The sequence below is a fragment of the Piliocolobus tephrosceles genome, chromosome 21 (genome assembly GCF_002776525.5).
Source record: "Piliocolobus tephrosceles isolate RC106 chromosome 21, ASM277652v3, whole genome shotgun sequence".
NCBI classification, from domain to species: Eukaryota; Metazoa; Chordata; class Mammalia; order Primates; family Cercopithecidae; genus Piliocolobus; species Piliocolobus tephrosceles.
The window spans coordinates 38,629,655-38,649,320 of NC_045454.1; the positions used below are offsets into that span (position 1 = coordinate 38,629,655).

General features: G+C 52.2%; 1 protein-coding gene across 4 annotated transcripts in view; it reads right to left on the reverse strand.

Annotated features, from left to right (window-relative positions):
* The window catches only part of PKN1 (protein kinase N1), a 43,278-nt gene that overhangs the window by 15,537 nt on the left and 8,075 nt on the right, over positions 1 to 19,666 (reverse strand). For 2 of the 4 annotated variants that reach the window (XM_026456985.1, XM_026456986.2), the window contains 6 exons: positions 17,113 to 17,413; positions 14,798 to 14,949; positions 11,667 to 11,802; positions 7,397 to 7,542; positions 6,800 to 7,013; positions 5,874 to 6,068 (listed from right to left, as the gene is read on the reverse strand). In XM_026456985.1, coding sequence (XP_026312770.1) covers positions 5,874 to 6,068; positions 6,800 to 7,013; positions 7,397 to 7,542; positions 11,667 to 11,802; positions 14,798 to 14,949; positions 17,113 to 17,413 — 1,144 coding nt within the window. Of the gene's footprint in view, positions 1 to 5,873; positions 6,069 to 6,799; positions 7,014 to 7,396; positions 7,543 to 11,666; positions 11,803 to 14,797; positions 14,950 to 17,112; positions 17,414 to 18,221; positions 18,359 to 19,666 lie in introns of those variants that run through there. The other 2 variants (XM_026456984.1, XM_026456987.1) reach the window with 2 other exon arrangements.

The window sequence follows — 19,666 nt, forward strand, 5'->3', positions numbered from 1 at the left end:
TGTCACCCAGGCAGGAGTGCAGAGGCACAATCTCAGCTCACTGCAACTTCCACCTCCTGGGTTCAAGCAATTCTCGTGCCTCAGCCTCCAAAGTAGCTCAGACTACGGGCACACACTACCATGCCCAGCTAATTTTTGTGTTTTTAGTAGAGATGGGGTTTTGCCATGTTGGCCAGGCTGGTCTTGAACTCCTGACCTCAAGTCATCACTGGCCTTGGCCTCCCACAGTGCTGGGATTACAGGCGTGAGCCACCATGCCCAGGCCCTCCTAAGAAATTACCCTAGCAAAATGCATGCATGTATACATCAGTAGATACATTTATATAAAGTATATACAACGGTCCAAACTAGAGGCATCCCACAGTCCATTAACAGGAGAATTAATATTTTAAAACTGCGATACACTCTTAGTAGCTGAAGTACAAAATTGCTGATATTTAACTATTTTTTTTTTTGGTTTCAGAAAAAGGCAATTCAATATGGCTCAGTCTAACATAATGGATTATTAAGCAGGAATAAATATGAATGAACCATGGCTTCTCACAACAAAATGGATGAGTCTCCCAAAACAATGCTTTGTTTGTTTGTTTGGTTTTGTTTTTTTGCATTTTTTTGTAGGATGGGCTTTCATCATGTTGCCCAGGCTGGGCTCAAATTCCTTGGCTCAAGCAATCGCTCCACCTCGGCCTCCCGAAGTGCTGGGATTAGAGGCTTGAGCCACTATGCCCAGCCCCGAAACAATGTTGAATGAAAAAAGCCATGTGGCTGGGCGCGGTGGCTCAAGCCTGTAATCCTAGCACTCTGGGAGGCCGAGACGGGCGGATCACAAGGTCAGGAGATCGAGACCACCCTGGCTAATACGGTGAAACCCTGTCTCTACTAAAAGAATACAAAAAAAACTAGCCGGGCGACGAGGCGGGCGCCTGTAGTCCCAGCTACTCGGGAGGCTGAGGCAGGAGAATGGCGTGAACCTGGGAGGCGGAGCTTGCAGTGAGCTGAGATCCGGCCACCGCACTCCAGCCTGGGCGACAGAGCTAGACTCCGTCTCAAAAAAAAAAAAAAAAAAAAAGAAAAAAGAAAAAAGTCATGTGATAGAATACAGTCTGTATGAGCCTATCAATATAAAGTTCTAATACCAGGCAAAATTAAAGTTTTTGGAGATGCAAACATGGAATTCTACAACTACGAATTATAGCAAGGAAATGATAAAAGTCGGGACAGTGGTCACCTCTATGGCAGAGGAAGAAGCTGGAATTGGGGAGGAGACAGGAGGGAGCTTCTGGAGAGCTGGAAATATTCTATTTCTTTTCCTTTTTTTTTTTTTTTTAAGATGGGGTCTCGCTCAGTTGCCCAGGCTGGAATGCAGTGGTGCAATCACGGCTCACTGTAGCCTTGACCTCCTGCGTTCAAGTGATCCTCCCACTTCAGCCTCCCAAGTAGCTGGGACCGCAGGCATAAGCCACCATGCCCACGTCTGGTTAATTTTTGGTTGGTCTATCTTCGCTTTTTTTCCCTTTAGTTTTCTTTTTTTCTGTGACACAGACTCAGGAGGGCCTGATGACATGTGCCCCATTTTTTTTATTATTTGTAAAGACAAGGTCTTGCTGTGCTGCCCAGGCTAGTCTTGAACTCCTGGGTTCAAGTGATCCTCCTGCAAATCCCAAAGTGCTGGGATTCCAGGCATGAGCTGTGGCCCCTGGCTGCCATATTCTATTTCCTAACGCAGGTGGTGGTAACATGGGTGTCTGCTCTCCCGTTACTCTTCTCCACACTCCCCTTTTGTTTTTTTTTTTTTGTACATATGTATTAATTTTCTTTCTTTGTCCTTTTTTTAGCTGCGATATTAGGAATCAAATTTTCTTTTAAAAAAATTATGGCCGGCCAGTCGCGGTGGCTCACGCCTGTAATCCCAGCACTTTAGGAGGCTGAGGTGGGTGGATCACAAGGTCAGGAGACTGAGACCATCCTGGCTAACACGGTGAAACCCTGTCTCTACTAAAAATACAAAAAAAAAATTAGCCGGGCGTGGTGGCGGGCACCTGTAGTCCCAGCTACTCGGGAGGCTGAGGCAGGAGAATGGCGAGAACCCAGGAGGTGGAGCTTGCAGTGAGCCAAGATCGCACCACTGCACTCCAGTCTGGGCGACTGAGCAAGACTCCGTCTCAAAAAAAAAAAATTATGGCCAACGTGGCAAAACCCTGTCTCCACTAAAAATACAAAAATTAGAAAATTAGCCAGGCATGGTGACACACGCCTGTAATCCCAGCTACTTGGGTGGCTGAGGCAAGAGAATCGCTCAAACTGAGGAGGCAGAGGTTGCAGTGAGCTGAGACCATGCCACTGTACTCCAGTCTAGGCAGCAGAATGAGACTCTGTCTCAAGAAAAAACAAAATTATGGTAAAATACATATAACATAAAATTTACCGTCATCATAATTTTTAAGTGTCCAGTTCAGTGGCATAAAGTATATTCACATTGCTGTGCAACCATTACCACCATCCATCTCCAGAACTTTCAGCTTACAAAACCCAAACTCTGTCCACATTAAATAATAAACTCCCCATTCCCCCACCCTCTACTCCCCGGCATCCATCATTCTACTTTCTGTCTCTATGAATCTGACTACTCTAGGAACCTCATATAACCGGAATCATACAATATTTGTCTTTTGGGGACTGGCTTATTTCACTTAGACTAATGTCCTCAAGGTTCATCCATGTTGCAGGATGAGACAGGATTTCCTTCCTTTTTTTTTTTTTTTTGAGACAGAGTCTCACTCTGTCACCCAGGTTGGAGTGCAGTGGCATGATCTTGGCTCACTGCAACCTCCGCCTCCTGGGCTCAAGCGATTTTCCTCCCTAGTAGCTGGGATTACAGGTGTGCACCACCACGCCTGGCTAATTTTTGTATTTTTTTTTAATTTTATTTTTTTGAGACAGAGTCTTGCTCTGTCGCCCAGGCTGGAGTGCAGTGGCCGGATCTCAGTTCACTGCAAGCTCCACCTCCCAGGTTTACGCCATTCTCCTGCCTCAGCCTCCTGTGTAGCTGGGACTACAGGCGCCCACCACCTCGCCCAGCTAGTTTTTTTTTTTTTTTTTTTTTTTGTATTTTTTAGTAGAGACAGGGTTTCACCGTGTTAGCCAGGATGGTCTCGATCTCCTGACCTCATGATCCGCCCGTCTCGGCCTCCCAAAGTGCTGGGATTACAGGCCTGAGCCACGGCGCCCAGCCAATTTTTGTATTTTTAATAGAGACGGGGTTTCACCACATTGCCCAGGCTGGTCTCGCACTCCTGAGCTCAAGTGATCCACCTGCCTCGCCTCCCAAAGTGCTGGGATTACAGGCAGGAGCCACTGCGCCTGGCGGGATTCTTTCCTTTTTAAATCTGAGTAATGTTCCACTGTACGGCTGGCCCCCGTTTTGTTTATCCACTCATCTACTGGTGGACACTGGGTTGCTTCCATTTTTGGCTTTCATAGCGCTGCTATGAACACAGGTATACAAATATCTCTGAGACCGTTTTTTTAAAAAGTATTTTTCTATCACTATTTTTAAAACTGACAAATAAAAATTATATATTTATCATGTACAACATGTTGTTTTGAAATATGTATACATCATGGAACGTCCGAGGCCCTGTTTTTAATTCTTTTGGGGATATGCCCAGAAGTAGCTTTGGATCATATGGTTATTCTTGGTTGTTGTTTTTTTTTTTCTTTTTTTTTTGAGACAGAGTTTCATTGTGTTACCCAGGCTGGAGTGCAGTGGCATGATCTCTGCTCACTCCAACCTCTGCCTCCTGGATTCAAGCAACTCTCCTGCCTCAGCCTCCAGAGTAGCTGGGACTACAGGCACACACCACCACCACTCCCGGTTAACTTTTTATTTTTAGTAGAAATGAGGTTTCTCCATGATGGCCAGGTTGGTCTTGAACTCCTGACCTCAGGTGATCCACCCACCTTGACCTCCCAAAGTGCTGGGATTACAGGCGTGAGCCATTGAGCCTGGCCTGCTTACTCTGTTTTTAATTGTTTCAGAAACTGCCAATATTTCTCTCTCTCTCTTTCTCTCTCTCTCTCTCTTTCAGACAGTCTCGCTCTGTCGCCCAGGCTGAAGTGCAGTGGCTCCAGCTCGGCTCACTGCAACTTCTGCCTCCTGGGTTCAAGCGATTCTCTTGCCTCAGCCTTCTGAGTAGCTGGGATTACAGACACAAACCACCATGCCCAGCTAATTTTTGTATTTTTAGTAGAGAAGGGGTTTTGCCAGGATGGCCAGGCTGGTCTCGAACTCCTGACCTCATGTAATCTGCCCCTGCTCAGCCTCCCAAAGTGCTGGGATGACAGGTGTGAGCCACCACGCCCGGCCTTGCCAATATATTTTCCATAGGGCTGCATCATTTTACATTCCCACCAACAGTGCACAAAGGTTCTGATTTTCTGTTTGTTTTGTTGGGTTTGTAAAACAGCCATCCTAATGAGTATGATATATTGGTTTCTTGTTTGGTTTTTCCTTTTTTTAAATTTTATTTATTTATTTATTTATTTTTTATTATTTTTTGAGATGGAGTCTTGCTCTGTCGCACAGGCTGGAGTACGGTGGCGTGATTTCGGCTCACTGTAACCTCCGCCTCCTGGGTTCAAGCAATTCTCTGCCTCAGCCTCCCGAGTAGCTGGGATTACAGGCACCCACCACCACGCCTGGTTAATTTTTTTGTATTTTTAGTAGAGACGGGGTTTCACCATGCTGGCTAGGCTGGCCTTGAACTCCTGACCTCATGATCCACCCACCTCGGCCTCCCTGAGTGCTGGGATTACAGGCGTAAACCACCATGCCCAGCCTTTTTTTTTCTTTTAAATCTAAATAACCTTGAATTTTTTTTTTTTAATTTAGAGACAGGGTCTATCTGTCATCTAGGCTGGAGTGAAATGGCTCAATGACAGCTTACTGCAGCCTGGAACTCCTGGGCTCAAGTGATCCTCCCACCTCTAGAATAGCTAGGACTACAGGTGTGGGCCACCACATCTGGCTAATTTTTACATCTTATTTTTTGTACAGACAAGGTCTTGCTATGTTGCCCAAGCTGGTCTCAAACTCCTGGCCTCAAGTGATCCTCCTGTCTCAGCCTCCCAAAGTGCTGGGATTACAGGCATGAGCTGCTGCACCTGGCCTGTTTTTTGGTTCGTTTTTGTTGTTTTTGTTTTCTTTTGAGACAGAGTCTCACTGTGTCACCCAGGCTGGAGGGCAATGGTGCGATCATGGCTCACTGCAACTTCCACATCCCGGGTTCAAGTAATTCTCCTGCCTCAGCCTCACAAGTAGCTGGGATTACAGGTGTACACCACCATGCCCAGCTAAATTGTACTTTTTTTTTTTTTTTTTTTGAGACAGAGTCTTGCTCTGTTGCCCAGGCTGGAGTGCAGTGACGCGATCTCGGCTCACTGCAGGCTCCGCCTCCCGGGTTCACGCCATTCTCCTGCCTCAGCCTCCCAGGTAGCTGGGACTACAGGCGCCCGCCACTGCGCCCGGCTAATTTTTTTTGTATTTTTAGTAGAGACGGGGTTTCACTATGGTCTCGATCTCCTGACCTTGTGATCCGCCCGCCTCGGCCTCCCAAAGTGCTGGGATTACAGGCGTGAGCCACCGCGCGCGGCCGCTAAATTGTATTTTTAAGTAGAGACTGCATTGCACTATGTTGGCCAGGCTGGTCTCAAATTCCTGACCACAAGTGATCCGCCTGCCTTGGCTTCCCAAAGTGCTGGGATTACATGCGTGAGCCACCACATCCGACCCTTGACCTATTTTTTAAAGGTTTACAAATGTGGGGCATTCCCCCATGCCACCTCGTTTCTCAGGGCCCACGATGCCCACTCACTGCTGTTCTCGGCTTCTCCTTTGAGGCTGCTCCGGCCACTGAGGCTTCCGCTTCGGCTGTAAAGGCCCCGGGCTGGGCGGCTCAGGAATGGGGGGCGGCTGTCTGGGGTCCCAGGTCCACCCCCTGAGGGCGTAGGGTTCCAGGGGATGGTCTCTGGGAGGTCTCTGCAGCCCACCACGCGTACCTCCAGGGTCCCTGCAGGAGGGGAAAGCTCAGCAGGGGGCCACTTCTGGGGCAGGCTGAATGGAGGGGACCACAGTGGGGAGGGGACACATCGAGACACAGCCATGGTACAAGTGGGAGCCAGTGAGGGACAACCGGGGTGGAGCACGGAGCCTGACGCCAGGATGTCCGTGCTGGAATAGGAGAACATGAGACAAGCAGTCCTTCCGGGAGGGGCTCCGATGCGGAAGTTTAGGGGCAGAAGGGAGGTTCAGGGTGCAGGCCGGGGCTAAGGCAAGCAGGAACAGGGTAGGACTAGGGGTTCTAGGGGAGGACTCGGTGCACGACCTGAGGCCTGAGATGGGCTAGGAGTCTACGGTGGGGCTGGTCTGGAGGGGTAGATAGCTGAGGGGTCTGTGGAAGGTGGGGCTGGCTGGTCTGCAGCAGGGGGATAGGAGGCTCAGGGCTGAGCGTTGTGAGGCTGAGGTGGGGCTGGGGGCCAGGGGCTAGGGAAAAAATACTGGGCCAGGTGAAGAGAGATGGAGAAACTGAGAGGTGGGGAGGGGGCAAGAGCTCAGAATCAGAGGGTAAAGTAGGGTGAGAAGTCCAGGGTGCAACGGGCTGTCTACTGGAGAGGGGAGGAGACAGTGAGATGGGAGTCCAGGGTTGGGGAGAGTGGAGATCCAAGTCGGGGGTCACGGGAATGGGGAAATCAGAGCAGTCGCAGGCCAGGGCTGCGGGGGTGGGGCAGGTCTCAGGCCCACCTGTGAGCGGCGCGGGCTTGCACAGGGTGCTGTAGTGCGTGGCGGGAAAGGGCCCGGCCAGGCGGGCGCTAAAGGCGGCGGATGAGGCTGCAGCGAGCTCTTCTCGCAGCAGCCGCCCCTTGGGGTGGTCGGCGGGCAGCTCCCCCAGCCTCCGCTCCAGAGCCTCCCGCAGCAGCCCCAGCTTCTGGTTGGATTCTGTCAATTTCTCCTGGGCCTGCGGTGGGAAGTGTGGGGCTGGGGACGGGACCAGGCTTGCCACTCCCCAAGTGCAGCCCTGTGCCCCTTCCTCAGACTGACTGAGTCTCGCACTGAATTCCTCCCTAGAGGGCTAAACCTCAAACCAATTTGGTCCCACCCCTGGGAAAACTAGGCCCCACCCCCTGCAGAGACCCCGCCCCTCACAGTGGCACTGTTTCTGGCTGATGCCTGGCTTCTCACAGCAGCCTACCTCGGCTGAGGCCCCACCCCATATAAAGGTCACATACCCTTTAAGGCTCCACCCCTCAAACCAGGGCAGTTCCTGGAGAAATCCCCGCCGCTTGCTGAAGCACCGCCCCCTGATAAAGCCCCGGCTCTAATGAAAGCTCCGCCCCTCACCTCGCTGACTGCCTTGCGGTCCGGGGCCTTGGCAGCGCTGAGCAGGCGCAGTACGTTCTTGGCACCCTCGGCCACCGCGTGCTCCACTCGGAAGTGGTGCCGCAGCTCTTCGATGCGCAGCTCCACGGCCCCCAGGTCAGGACTCCCTGTGAGTGTGGAATACAGGGCAGTAAGGCTAGCCTGCAGCGCCCCACCAAACCTAGTCCCAGACACACAGCCATTTGCAGGAACAGGCACAGGCCGCAGACAAACCATCATGAAGATGCATCACTCTTCACCCAAGGGGCAGGCACAGTGACACTGTCGCATTGTCACCTGCAGGCAGCCACATTTCCACCCAGACTCTTTTATCCAAACACCATCACTCACAGGGCCAGTCTTAGGGAAAAAGTTACCCTGTTACGGGGCACCGTCTGAGCAATGACACACAGGCACACTGTCACCCCAGGCTTACCGACAGACACATTGTCACGGTCCCTCTTCACCTCCAGGGATTTGCACAGGGACAGAGGCAGGCATACTGTGGCCCCCAGGGACAGCCACATTATCTAGATTTAGACACTGTCACCCAAAGAGACAAGAACACATAAATCATAGGCCAAGCACGGTGGCTCAGGCCTGTAATCCCAGCACTTTGGGAGGCCGAGGCGGGTGGATCACTTGAGGTCAGGGGTTTGAGACCAGCCTGGCCAACATGGTGAAACCCTGTCTCTACTAAAAATACAAAAATTAGCCGGGCATGGTGACGCATGCCTGCAATCCCAGCTCCTCAGGAGGCTGAGGCAGGAGAATCACTTGAACCCAGGAGGCGGGGGTTGTGGTGAGCCGAGATTGCACCATTGCTCTCCTGCTTGGGTGACAGAGTGAGACTCCATGTCATAAAAAAAAAAAAAAAATCATACTGTCATACCCATGTTGACACACCTCATTCCCCAATGAACAGTCACCAGGTTACACAGTCAACCAGGTACAGTGACACTCATGGGCATTTGGACAACCACAGACATACAACTACACTCACACAGATGGTGTCAGTCACAAAGACACTGTTGAGAGACTCAATGTTTGTCTCCTACCAAATTCCTATGTTGAACCCCTAATTCCCAGTGGGATGGCACTTGGAGAAGGGGCCTTTGAGAAGTAATTAGGGTTAGAGGAGGTCATGGAGGGAGGGCTATCATGATGGGATTAGTGCCCTTATTGGAGGAGGAAGAGGCTGGGTGCAGTGGTCCATGCCTGTAACCCCAGCACTTTGGGAGGCTGAGGCAGGAGGATCACCTGAGGCCAGGAGTTTGATACCAGCCTGGGCACCATAGAGAGAGCTTGTCTCTACTAAAAAGAAAAAATAAATTAGCCAGGCGTAGTGGCATGTGCCTGTAGTCCCAGCTATTCTGGAGGCTGAATCAGGAGGATCACTTGAGCCCAGAAAGTCGAGGCTGTAGTGAGCTGTGATCACACCACTGCATTCCAGCCTGGGTGACAGACCAAGACCCTGTCTCAAAACACTAAAAAGGAAAAATAAGAAGAGGAAGAGACACTAAGGCTCTCTCTCCCTGTGAGGGTGCAGTAAGAATGGAGCCGTCTGTAAGCCAGGAAGGGCACCCTCACCAGGAACTGACCACGCTGGTACTGTGATCTGGGACTGCCAGTCTCTGGAACTGTGAAAAAAATAAATGTCTGTTGTTTAAGTCACTCAGCCTATGGGACTTTGTTATGGCAGCCCAAGCAGAGTTAAGACAGGCACTGTCGCACTGACACTGTCACACGGTCGCCCACAGGGACACATGGCATTACCACTTTGTCACCAGCGTAGGCACACTATCACCTGCAGGCAGAGGAACACATACTCTGTCACAAAGATGCAGTCACCCTGCCACATAGAGACACTGTCATGAGTCAGATTCTGTTACACAGACACGGCCCTGTCATCTTGGGCACAGGGACACCATTATAGGGGCAGAGAAACACAGTCACAGACACAAATGCACGTATGCCAAAGCACAGGGTCAAGAAAAGGGGCACAGGCCAGGCACAGTGGCTCACGCCTATAATCTCAACACTTTGGGAGGGTAAGGCAGGAGGATCACTTGAGGCCAGGAGTTTGAAACCAGCCTGGACGACACAGCAAGACCTAGTCTCTACAAAATATATATTTTTTAATAAGCTGGGTGTGATGGCACATGCCTATGGTCCCAGCTACTCAGCAGAATTGCTTGAGCCCAGAAGGTCAAGCCTGCAGTGAGTTATGATCGCACCGCTGCATTCCAGCCTGGGCAACAGAGCGAGACCCTGTCTAAACAAAAAAAGTGTGTCGGCCGGGTGCGGTGGCTCATGCCTAAATCCCAGCACTTTGGGAGGCCGAGGCGGGAGGATCACAAGGTCAGGAGATCGAGACCATCCTGGCTAACACAGTGAAACCCCGTCTCTAAAATAGAGATTGTACTAAAAATACAAAAAAATTGGCAGGGTGTGGTGACACAAGCCTGTAACCCCAGCACTTTGGGAGGCTGAAGTGGGCGGATCATGAGGTCAGGAGATTGAGGCCATCCTAGCTAACATGGTGAAACACCGTCTCTACTAAAAACACAAAAAAATTAGCCAGGCGTGGTGGCAGGCGCCTGTAGTCCCAGCTACTTGGAAGGCTGAGGCAGGAGAATGGTATGAATCCGGGAGGCGGAGCTTGTAGTGAGCCGGGATTGCACCACTGCACTCCAGCCTAGGCGATAGAGCAAGACTCTGTCTCAAAAAAAAAAAAAAGAAAAATTAGCCGGGTGTGGTGGTGGGCGCCTACAATCCCAGCTACTTGGGAGGCTGAGGCAGGAGAATGGTACGAACCTGGGAGGTTGCAGTGAGCCGAGCTCGTGCCACTGCACTCCAGCCTAGGTGACAGAGTAAGACTCCGTCTCAAAAAAAAAAAAAAAAAAGTGTGGCCTGGGGTGTGTGTCAGTGCGATGGTGCACGTGATTGTGTGCCTGCACTGTGGATACCCACATGGACTGCGCAGTGACTATGTGTGATGGTAGGATCACATATTCCTTTGTCTCTGGGTGTTGTCGCAGGGATGGGTGACTGGATGACTTTATTCCTAAAAGTCCCAGTGACTGATTAAGCACCTTGTGGCAGCAGGTCTGGGGTGACAGTGAGACTGTGTGTTTTTTTTTGTTTGTTTGTTTGTTTTTTTGAGATGGAGTCTCGCTCTGCCCCCAGGCTGGAGTGCAGTGGCGCTGTCTCGGCTCACTGCAAGCTCCGCCTCCCAGGTTCACGCCATTCTCCTGCCTCAGCCTCCCGAGTAGCTGGGACTACAGGCGCCCACCGCTACGGGCGGCTAATTTTTTTGTATTTTTTTTAGTAGAGATGGGGTTTCACTGTGTTAGCCAGGATGGTCTCGATCTCCTGACCTCGTGATCCGCCCACCTCAGCCTCCCAAAGTGCTGGGATTACAGGCTTGAGCCACCGCGCCCGGCCTGAGACTGTGTGTTTTTTTGTGTGTGTTTTTTTGAGACAGAGTCTCACTCTGTTGCCCAGGCTGGAGTGCAGTGGGGCAATCTCGGCTTACTGCAACCTCTGCCTCCCGGGTTCAAGTGATTCTCCTGCCTCAGCCTCCTGAGTAGCTGGGACTACAGGTGCCCGCCACCATGCCTAGCCGATTTTTGCATTTTTAGTAGATACAGGGTTTCATCATGTTGGCCGCTGATCTTGAACTCCTGACCTCAAATGATCTGCCCACCTCGGTTTCCAAAGTGCTGGGATTACAGGTGTGAGCCACTGCACCCAGCTGAGACTGTGTTTATAAGGCAACATGCCTGTGACTATCAACTTCCTTGGAACTGTGTCTGTGTTATTGGTGTCCAGGTGAGTGACACATGTGGACACAGTGTGACTGTGAGACTCTCTGTGACCAAGTGCCAGGGTCATTATTCAGAATAGTCAGGCAGTCAAAAACATAGTAAATAAATGAGTGTGGCTGGGTACCAATAAAACTTTATTGATAAAAAACCAAAAAAGACAATGGATTGACCAAAAAAAAAAAAAAAAAGACAATGGAGAGATTTGGTCTGAAGGTGGTAATTTACCAACCCCTGATGTAATCCAAACTCTTCATGGGACAAAATGGGAAGCTCTGGCCCAGAGAGGGTCAGAAATGTGTTGAAGTCTCACATTGGGTCACAGGATCCACCTCCCTGCCCCAGAAAGGGACACATTATGGAGCTAGAGGCTGAGCCCTGCAAGGCGAGATGCGGGCTAAGCTGTCTGGAAGCAAGGGACTCACCTTGGGTCTCATCCGGGGCCGCCTGGTTTTCCAGCTGGCCCGCCTGCAGCGCCCGGCGGAGTTGCATGCGGATGATGTCAATCTTGGTCTTACTGTCCTGCAACATCTGCTGGGCTGTCAGCAGCAGCTTCCGGTCCTGGAGGCAGAGACAGTCTGAGAGAGGAAGGCTGGGTGGCTGGGGTCTGGCCACACCATGCAGGTCCTAGGTGACTGTGGCAGTGTTCCCATGTGGATGTAACAACACGCATTTGCAGGCCAGGCACAGTGGCTCAAGCCTGTAATCCCAGCACTTTGGGAGGCTAAGGTGGGTGGACTGCTGAGCCCAGGAGTTAAAGACCAGCCTGGGCAACATGGCAAGACCTTGTCTCCACAAAAAAAATGCAAAACTTAGCTGGGCGTGGTGGTGTGCACCTGTGGTCCCAGCTACTCGGGGGCTGAGGCAGGAAGATCACTCAAGCCCAGGAGCTAAAGGCAGCATTGAGCTGAGATTGCATCACTGCCCTCCAGCTTGGGCAACAGAGTGAGACCGTCTCAAAATAAATAAATAAGTAAATGAATGCACTTCCATGCACTCCTGGATACAGTGGGATGATGTAGTAAATGGGGTTTGAATCCTGGCTCTGTCACTTAACATCTGTGTGACCTCCAGCAAGCCATTCAACCTCTCTCGGCTGCAATTTGTTTTATTGATTGATTGGTTGGTTGGTTGAGACAGGGTCTCGCTCTGTTGCCCAGGCTGGAGTGCAGTGGCACAATCTCGGCTCACTGCAGCCTCCATCTGCTGGGTTCAGACGATTCTTTTGCCTTAGCCTCCTGAGTAGCTGGGATTACAGGCGCCCGCCACCACACCCGCTTTTTTTTTTTTTTTTTTGAGACAAAGTCTCATTCTGTCACCCAGGCTAGAGTGGAGTGGCGTGATCTCAGCTTACTGCAACCTCTGCCTCCCAGGTTCAAGTGATTCTCCTGCTTCAGCCTCCCGAGTAGCTGGGACTACAGGCATGTGCCACCACGCCTGGCTAATTTTCGTATTTTTTTAGTAGAGTTGGGGTTTCGCCATGTTGGCCACGCTGGTCTTGAACTCCTGACGTCAAGTGATCCGCCCGCCTCAGCCTCCCAAAGTGCTGGGACCCGCCCGCGCCTGGCCTACTCTATTCATTTTCATCGGGTCAGTATCATCCCCGAGGGGGCAGAAATACTTAGGGGGTGAGAAACTCTTATTCTTTTTGTGTATAATGTTCAGACACACGTAAAAAGATATACAGTTGTTCTAGGTTTTAAATTTTCATAGAATGGTGTTCAAATACTTGTACACGGGTGTTCATAGCAAAACTATTCACAATCGCTAAAAACGTGGAAACAACCAAATGTCCATCAATTGATAAATGGGGTGCAGTGGCTCACGTCCGTAATCCCAGCACTTTGGGAGGCCAAGGCAGGAGGAATGCTTGAGCCCAGGAGTTCAAGTCCAGCCTGGGCAACACAGACCCCTATCTCAACAAAAATAAAAAATAAATTAAATAAATAAAATAATGTTAGACCAGGCAAGGTGGCTCACATCTGTAATCCCAGCACTTTGGGAGGCTGAGGTGGGCAGATCACCCGAGGTCAGTAGTTCGAGACTCGCCTGGCCAATATGGTAAAACCCCATCTCTATTAAAAATACAAAAACTAGTGGGGTGTGGTGGCACGTGCCTGTAATCCCAGGTATTTGGGATGCTGAGGCATGAGAATCGCTTGAACCCAGGAGGCGGAGGTTGTAGTGAGCCGAGAGCATGCCACTGCACTCCATCCTGGGTGACAGAGTGAGACTCTGTCTCAAAAAAATAAATACAATAGTGTCATTAAAAAAATCCATGCAGTCTGTCCTCCCATGTGACATTCACGTGGAAGGACAGGCGCACACCAGCCTGTGCGTCTGGATGTTAATCCTCTAGCTGTAGGTTGGCCTGTGCTTGTGGTGTCAGAATTTCTGGGTGTTGATGGGGACCTGTGTGTTCCTGGGACTGACGGGCAGGACGGGGGATGTGTGTGTCTGTGTGTCCGTGTGCACCAGTCTCTGGGTATGAATATAAGTGTGTGTGTGTGTCCAGATGTGGCAGTGGTGGGATTCTCCATGTGTTGTTAGATGTTGTTACTGCTGTGTGTCTAGATGTTATGACAGCGTGTGTGTGTGTGTGTGTGTGTGTCTAGATGTTATGACAGCATATGTGTGTGTGTGTCTAGATGTTATGATGGTGTGTGTGTGTCAAGGTATTGACATGACTGTGTGTGCTTGTAACAGGAGACACCATCAGCAGTGTATAGTGCATGTTGCCCTGACTGTGGATGGGCCTGAGGCTCTGCGGGAGACCATGGGAGGAGGGGAGACAATCTGCCACATGTCTGTCTGACATCGCCCATAGTCATGCTTCCCATACGCCCACATGAGCTGCCTGTGCCTTAGTCCTGACACCAAGTTACACCCATCAGCCAGTATGTCCCCAATCCAAAGGCTCCCAGCCTCCCATGGGGACAGCTGTAGGCTACACCCTATGCCCCAGCCTGTGATCTGCTCACACCTGTGCATGTATACAGCTGTATACATGTGCAGTGTGTGCAGATACACGGGTGGGTGAGTGTGTACATGTGAGTGTGTACATGTGCGTGTGCACTGCAAATGCGTATGCAGGTGCGGGTGCAGGTAGGTGTGTGTGCACATGGGGGTGTATGTACACATGCTGGTATATGCACATGTGGGTGTGTGCAAGTGTGCATGCACGTGCAGCTGTGTGTGCACGTTCAAGGGTGTGTACACATGCAGGTATGTGCACATGTGGTGGGTGTATACGTGTATGTACATGTGGGTGAGCATGCATGCATGCAGGTAGGTGTGTGCATGTACACATGTGCGGGTACATGCCAGTGTGTGCACGTACAGGCGTGGGTGCACACTCGAGTGGGTGTGTGCACATGCGGACAGGTGTGTACACATGCGAGTGGGTGTGCACGTGTGGGGTGTGCATGCACAGGTGTGGGCGCACACTCGAGTGGGCGTGTGAACACGGGGACAGATGTGTACACATGCGTGTGGGTGGACTGTACGTGCACAGGTGTGGTGTGTGCACACAGCATGTGTGTGTGTGCTGCCTCACCTTGGTGCTGCCATTGCTATAGGTCTGGATCATGTTCTCCGCCCCCTGCTTCACCTTCAGCTCAATGGCCAACTGCTTCTCCAGGCCTGCCACGCGGCTCAGGTTGGTGGCCGAGCAGGTGGGGCCACCCGCACCGGGGGACTGGGGGCCATCTACAGGTCACAGGTGGGAGAGAGTCATCACGCATGGTCACCTCAGTCTGCCTGGGAGGCTTCATCCTCAGCCCAGCCTGGGCATTGCCCCTGAGGCACGGGGAGGGGGAGCTGGGGGCCAGCAGGCAGGCAGGCAGGGGGACACCAGGGCCCAGCAGTCTACCCACCCACCCACCCGGGGAAACTCCTCGGGGCTGGGGCAGGACTCAGGATGAATGAGTGCAGGCGAGCACCCAGGTGTCTTAGTGTGTCCTTGGTGCTAGGTCCACTGCATCTGGGAGGCCCGTTAGTAACTACGTACATGGCTTGTGTGAGCCTGTGGGTGTGGGAGTGGTGCCATCTGTGAGCTGCAGGGTGTTGGCATGGCTGAGTGTGTGTCTCCCTAGGTGTTAGTGTAACTCTGTGAGACGCCATGTGTTAGGATGACTGAGATCGTGGGTGTTGGGAGATGCTCTGCGTACATCTCTGACTGTTGCTACAACTGTGACTTCAGATCTCCAGGTTGGTATGACTGAGTCTCCGGGTGTTGGCACATCCGGATGCATGTTTCTGCGCGAGTCTCTGGAGAGTGGTGTGATGCTCGAGGGGACCCTGTGTGCAGAAATGACTGAGGCTGGGTGCAGTGGTTCACGCCTATAATCCCAGCACTTTGGGAGGCCGAGGCAGGCGGATTGCTTGAGGTCAGGAGTTAAAGACCACCCTGGCCAACATGGCAAAACCCGTTTCTACTAAAAATACAAAAATTAGCCAGGCGTGGTGGCTCATGCCTATAATCCCAGCCAATTGGGAGGCTGGGGCAGGAGAATCGCCTGAGCCTGGGAGGTGGAGTTTGCAGTGAGCCGAGATCGTGCTATTGCACTTCAGCCTGGGTGACAAGAGTGAAACTCTGTCTGTCCCCGTCCCCCCACAAAAAAAATTTAAACTGCTGGGCGAGGTGGCTCACAACTATAATCCCAGCATTTTGGGAGGCAGATCACCTGAGGTGGGTGGATCAGTTGAGGTCAGGAGTTTGAGACCAGCCTGGCCAACATGGTTGAAACCCCATCTCTACTAAAAATACAAACATTAGCTGGGCATGGTGGCATGCATCTGTAGTCCCAGCTACTCAGGAGGCTGAGGCAGGAGAATCGCTTGAACCTGGGAGGTGGAGGTTGCAGTGAGCTGAGATCACACCACTGCTCTCTAGCCTGGGTGACAGAGCAAGACTCCATCTCAAAAAGAAAAAAAGAAAAAAAAAAAGTAAAACCAATAAAAAATTTTTAAATTAAAAAACAGTCTGGGTGCAATGGCTCACACCTGTATTCCCAGCATTTGGGAGGCCAAAGCAGGAGGATCACTTGAAGCCAGGAGTTCTAGCCAAGCCCTGGCAACATACCAAGATCCTGTCTCTACAAAAAAAAAAAAAAAAGAAAAAGAAAAAGAAATTAAATTAGCCAGGCATGGTGGTATATGCCTATAGTCCCAGCTACTTGGAAGGCTGAGGCAGGAGAATTGTTTGAGCCCAGGAAATTGAGGCTATAGTGAGCTTTGATCACACCACTGTACTCTAGCCTGGGTGACAAGGCAAGACCCTGTCTCAAAACAAAAACAAAAATAAACAGTCTTTGGGCATCATCCATGTAATTGTGAGAGTTTCTGGGTATTCGTGTGACTGTGTGCACATCCTCGAGTGTTGCCTGGGTGCTGGCATGGCTGTGCCTGGAGGTATTTGTGTGACAGTATGGTGTGGCTGGGTGTTGGTGTGGCTGTTTTTTTAGGTGTCTGTGTGAGTGTGTGCACATCCTTGAGTGTTGCCTGGGTGTTGGCGTGGCTGTGTCTGGAGGTATACGTGTGACAGTATGTGCACCCTTGGGTGTGCCTGGGTGTTGGTGTGGCTGTTTTTTAGGTGTTTGTGTGAGTGTGTGCACATCCTTGAATGTTGCCTGGGTGTTGGCGTGGCTGTGTCTAGAGGTATTCATGTGACAGCGTGCACAGTCTTGAGTGTTACCGGGTGCTGGTATGGCTGTATGCACCCCTCTGGCTGTTGGTGACTGCATGGGTCATGGCATGCATCTCCCTGGGGGTCTGTGGAGATGGGTTAACCTGGCTCTGGAGACCATGGGTGAGCCAGTGAGCAGCGGAACCCCTGCCTGGAGTCCCGTCCCCAGAGGTGTCCCAGCTCACCATGGGTGGCCGCCGGGTCGGGCAGCACCACATGGGCGTGCAGCTCCTGCAGCTGCTGGTGCAGCAGGTCGAGGCGGCGCGAGGAGCCCCGCAGCAGCAGCTCCACGGGGCCCAGGCTGCGGCCCAGGTCGGTGGTGGCCCGCCGCAGGTTCTCAGCACCCTCCTTCAGCTTCAGCTCCTTGCGGATTTCCCGCCGCAGGCGCTCCCGCTCCAGCTCCAGCTGCTGCTGTACCCCAGGGGCCGCCAGGTCTGCCCCGGCCAGGCCCAGCTGCTCTAGCAGGGACCAGCTTCGAGGCTCACTCTGCGGGGGACACAGCAGGGTCAGTGGGGTTAGGAGGACTCGGTGCAGACCACATGCAGCCAGCCTGGCCCAGCCTCTGCCCTGGATTGGGGCTCCCAAGACAGGGCCTGCTCTACCTCCTCTGACTCTCAAAACTGGAAGGTGACAAGACCCTGTCACTGCTTCCTGACCTCCCCAAACTGGGAGGTCTCAAGAGCAGGGCCTTGTCACCCCCGCCACCACAGGGTCCCCCATATTAAGGGGGTCTCAAGAATAAGATCTGTCTCCCTTCTGCTGCCTCCCCCAAACTAGAGGGTCCCAAGGGAAGATTCCTTTTCTCTGCTGCTCCCCAAAACTAAGAGGGCCCAAGGGCAGGCCCTGTCTTCTCTCTGCTGTATCCCCAAAACTACAGGGTTCTAAGGACAGGCCCCATCTTCCCTCACCTGTACCCTGAAACTAGGGCATCCCGAGGGCAGGCCTCATCCTTCCTTAGCTACACCCCCAAAACTAGGGCATCCCAAGGGCAGGCCGAGTCTTCTCTCTGCTGTACCCCCAAACTATGGGGTCTTGAAGACCCTCATCTGCTCTTCTCCTATCTTCAACAACTGGGACCCTAAAGAGCAGAGCCTGGACTCCTTCCTCCTGCCTCTCCCCAACCTGGGAGCCCCGAAGGGCCCTGGATAGTCTCATCCTCCAAACAGAGAACTCTGAGGCCAGTGCCCCATCTCCTCTCCTTGTTCCCAAACAGAGAGGTACCCAGGGAAAGACTACTGGCCTATGCCACTTGGGGTCCCCTTCTGCCTGCCCCCACAGGGACCCTGGACCCCACCTCCAGCTCCTGCTCCGAGGGGGTATTGGCCTCCGCCATCCTGGGTCCGGGCTGAGGGCTCCGCCCTCTTCCTGAACCTCAGCCCCACCAGGGCCTCTCCGCCGCCACTTCCTCTTTCCTGTCAACTCCCAGCACCCCTCGCGCGGGGCCAACTCCAGGGCATCTAAGAGACCTTCCCTTCAGCCACCTCTGGGGCCAAGCCTGCTCCTCTAGATGAAACCCAGGGACAGTCCTTTCTCCCTGTCCCTAGAGAATGTCCAAAGTGTAGGCAGTTTGTACATTCACACACTCATGGTGTATCCATGAGGGGATGCAGGCTCTGGGGGCTGACTTGAGTGTGCAAACACTTTCAAATACATATGTGGATATGCACAGAACACAGGCTCACAAGTGTTTGCACACTTTCTTTTCCTTTGTTTTTTTTTTTTTTTTTTTTTTGAGATGGAGTCTCCCTGTGTTGACCAGGCTGGAGTGCACTGGTGCGATCTTGGCTCACTGCAACCTCCGCCTCCCAGGTTCAAGCAATTCTCTTGCCTCAGCCTCTGAAGTAGCTGGGATTGCAGGCATGTGCCGCCACGCCCAGCTAATTTTTATGTTTTTAGTAGAGACAGGGTTTCACCATGTTGGCCAGGCTGGTCTCGAATTCCTGACCTCAGGTGATCCGCCCCCCTCGGCCTCCGAAAGTACTGGGATTACGGGCGTGTACTACCGCGCCTGGCCTGTGTTTGCACACTGTTATGGCTGCAGGTGTGTGCCTGCAACACAGGCTCACACGTGTGCACACTCCCATGCCTGTGTGTGTGGATGAAACAAAGATCCACACACAGGTGCACACTCCTACACCTGCAGGTGTATGCCTGGAAAATGGGCTCACAGTGTACCCATTGCCATGCCTACCACATATGCACTTATTTGCAAACACATACAAGTGCTTATGAGTTTCACTCTAGAACCCATACAAGACACCCTCCCACCTGCCCGAGGGCACAGCCCACATGCTCATGCGTGTGCACATGCTCACACACGTATGCAAGCTCCCCGAGGCCCCTGCAGCGCGTCCATGCTCCCACAGACCTCCAGCCTTGCGACTATCTGCATATGTCCCTACAGCCAGACTCTCTCAGCCACCCCTTGTCCCCGGCTTCCCCTTCAGGGTCAGAAAAACCACTTCTTCAGAGGCGAGGCCCCCTTCCTGCAGACTGGCCGTCCCAACTTCCTGCTTCCTCTCAGTCCAGTCGCCAACTGTTATTGACCATAGCTGAGAGGCCCAGGGTCCCAGCCAGCCCAGTGGCACCTCCCTCAGGCCAACACAATTAGGGGACAGCACTGGGGGACTGGGATAAAAATTTGCAAAACCGGGCCGGGCACGGTGGCTCAAGCCTGTAATCCCAGCACTTTGGGAGGCCGAGACGGGCGGATCACGAGGTCAGGAGATCGAGACCATC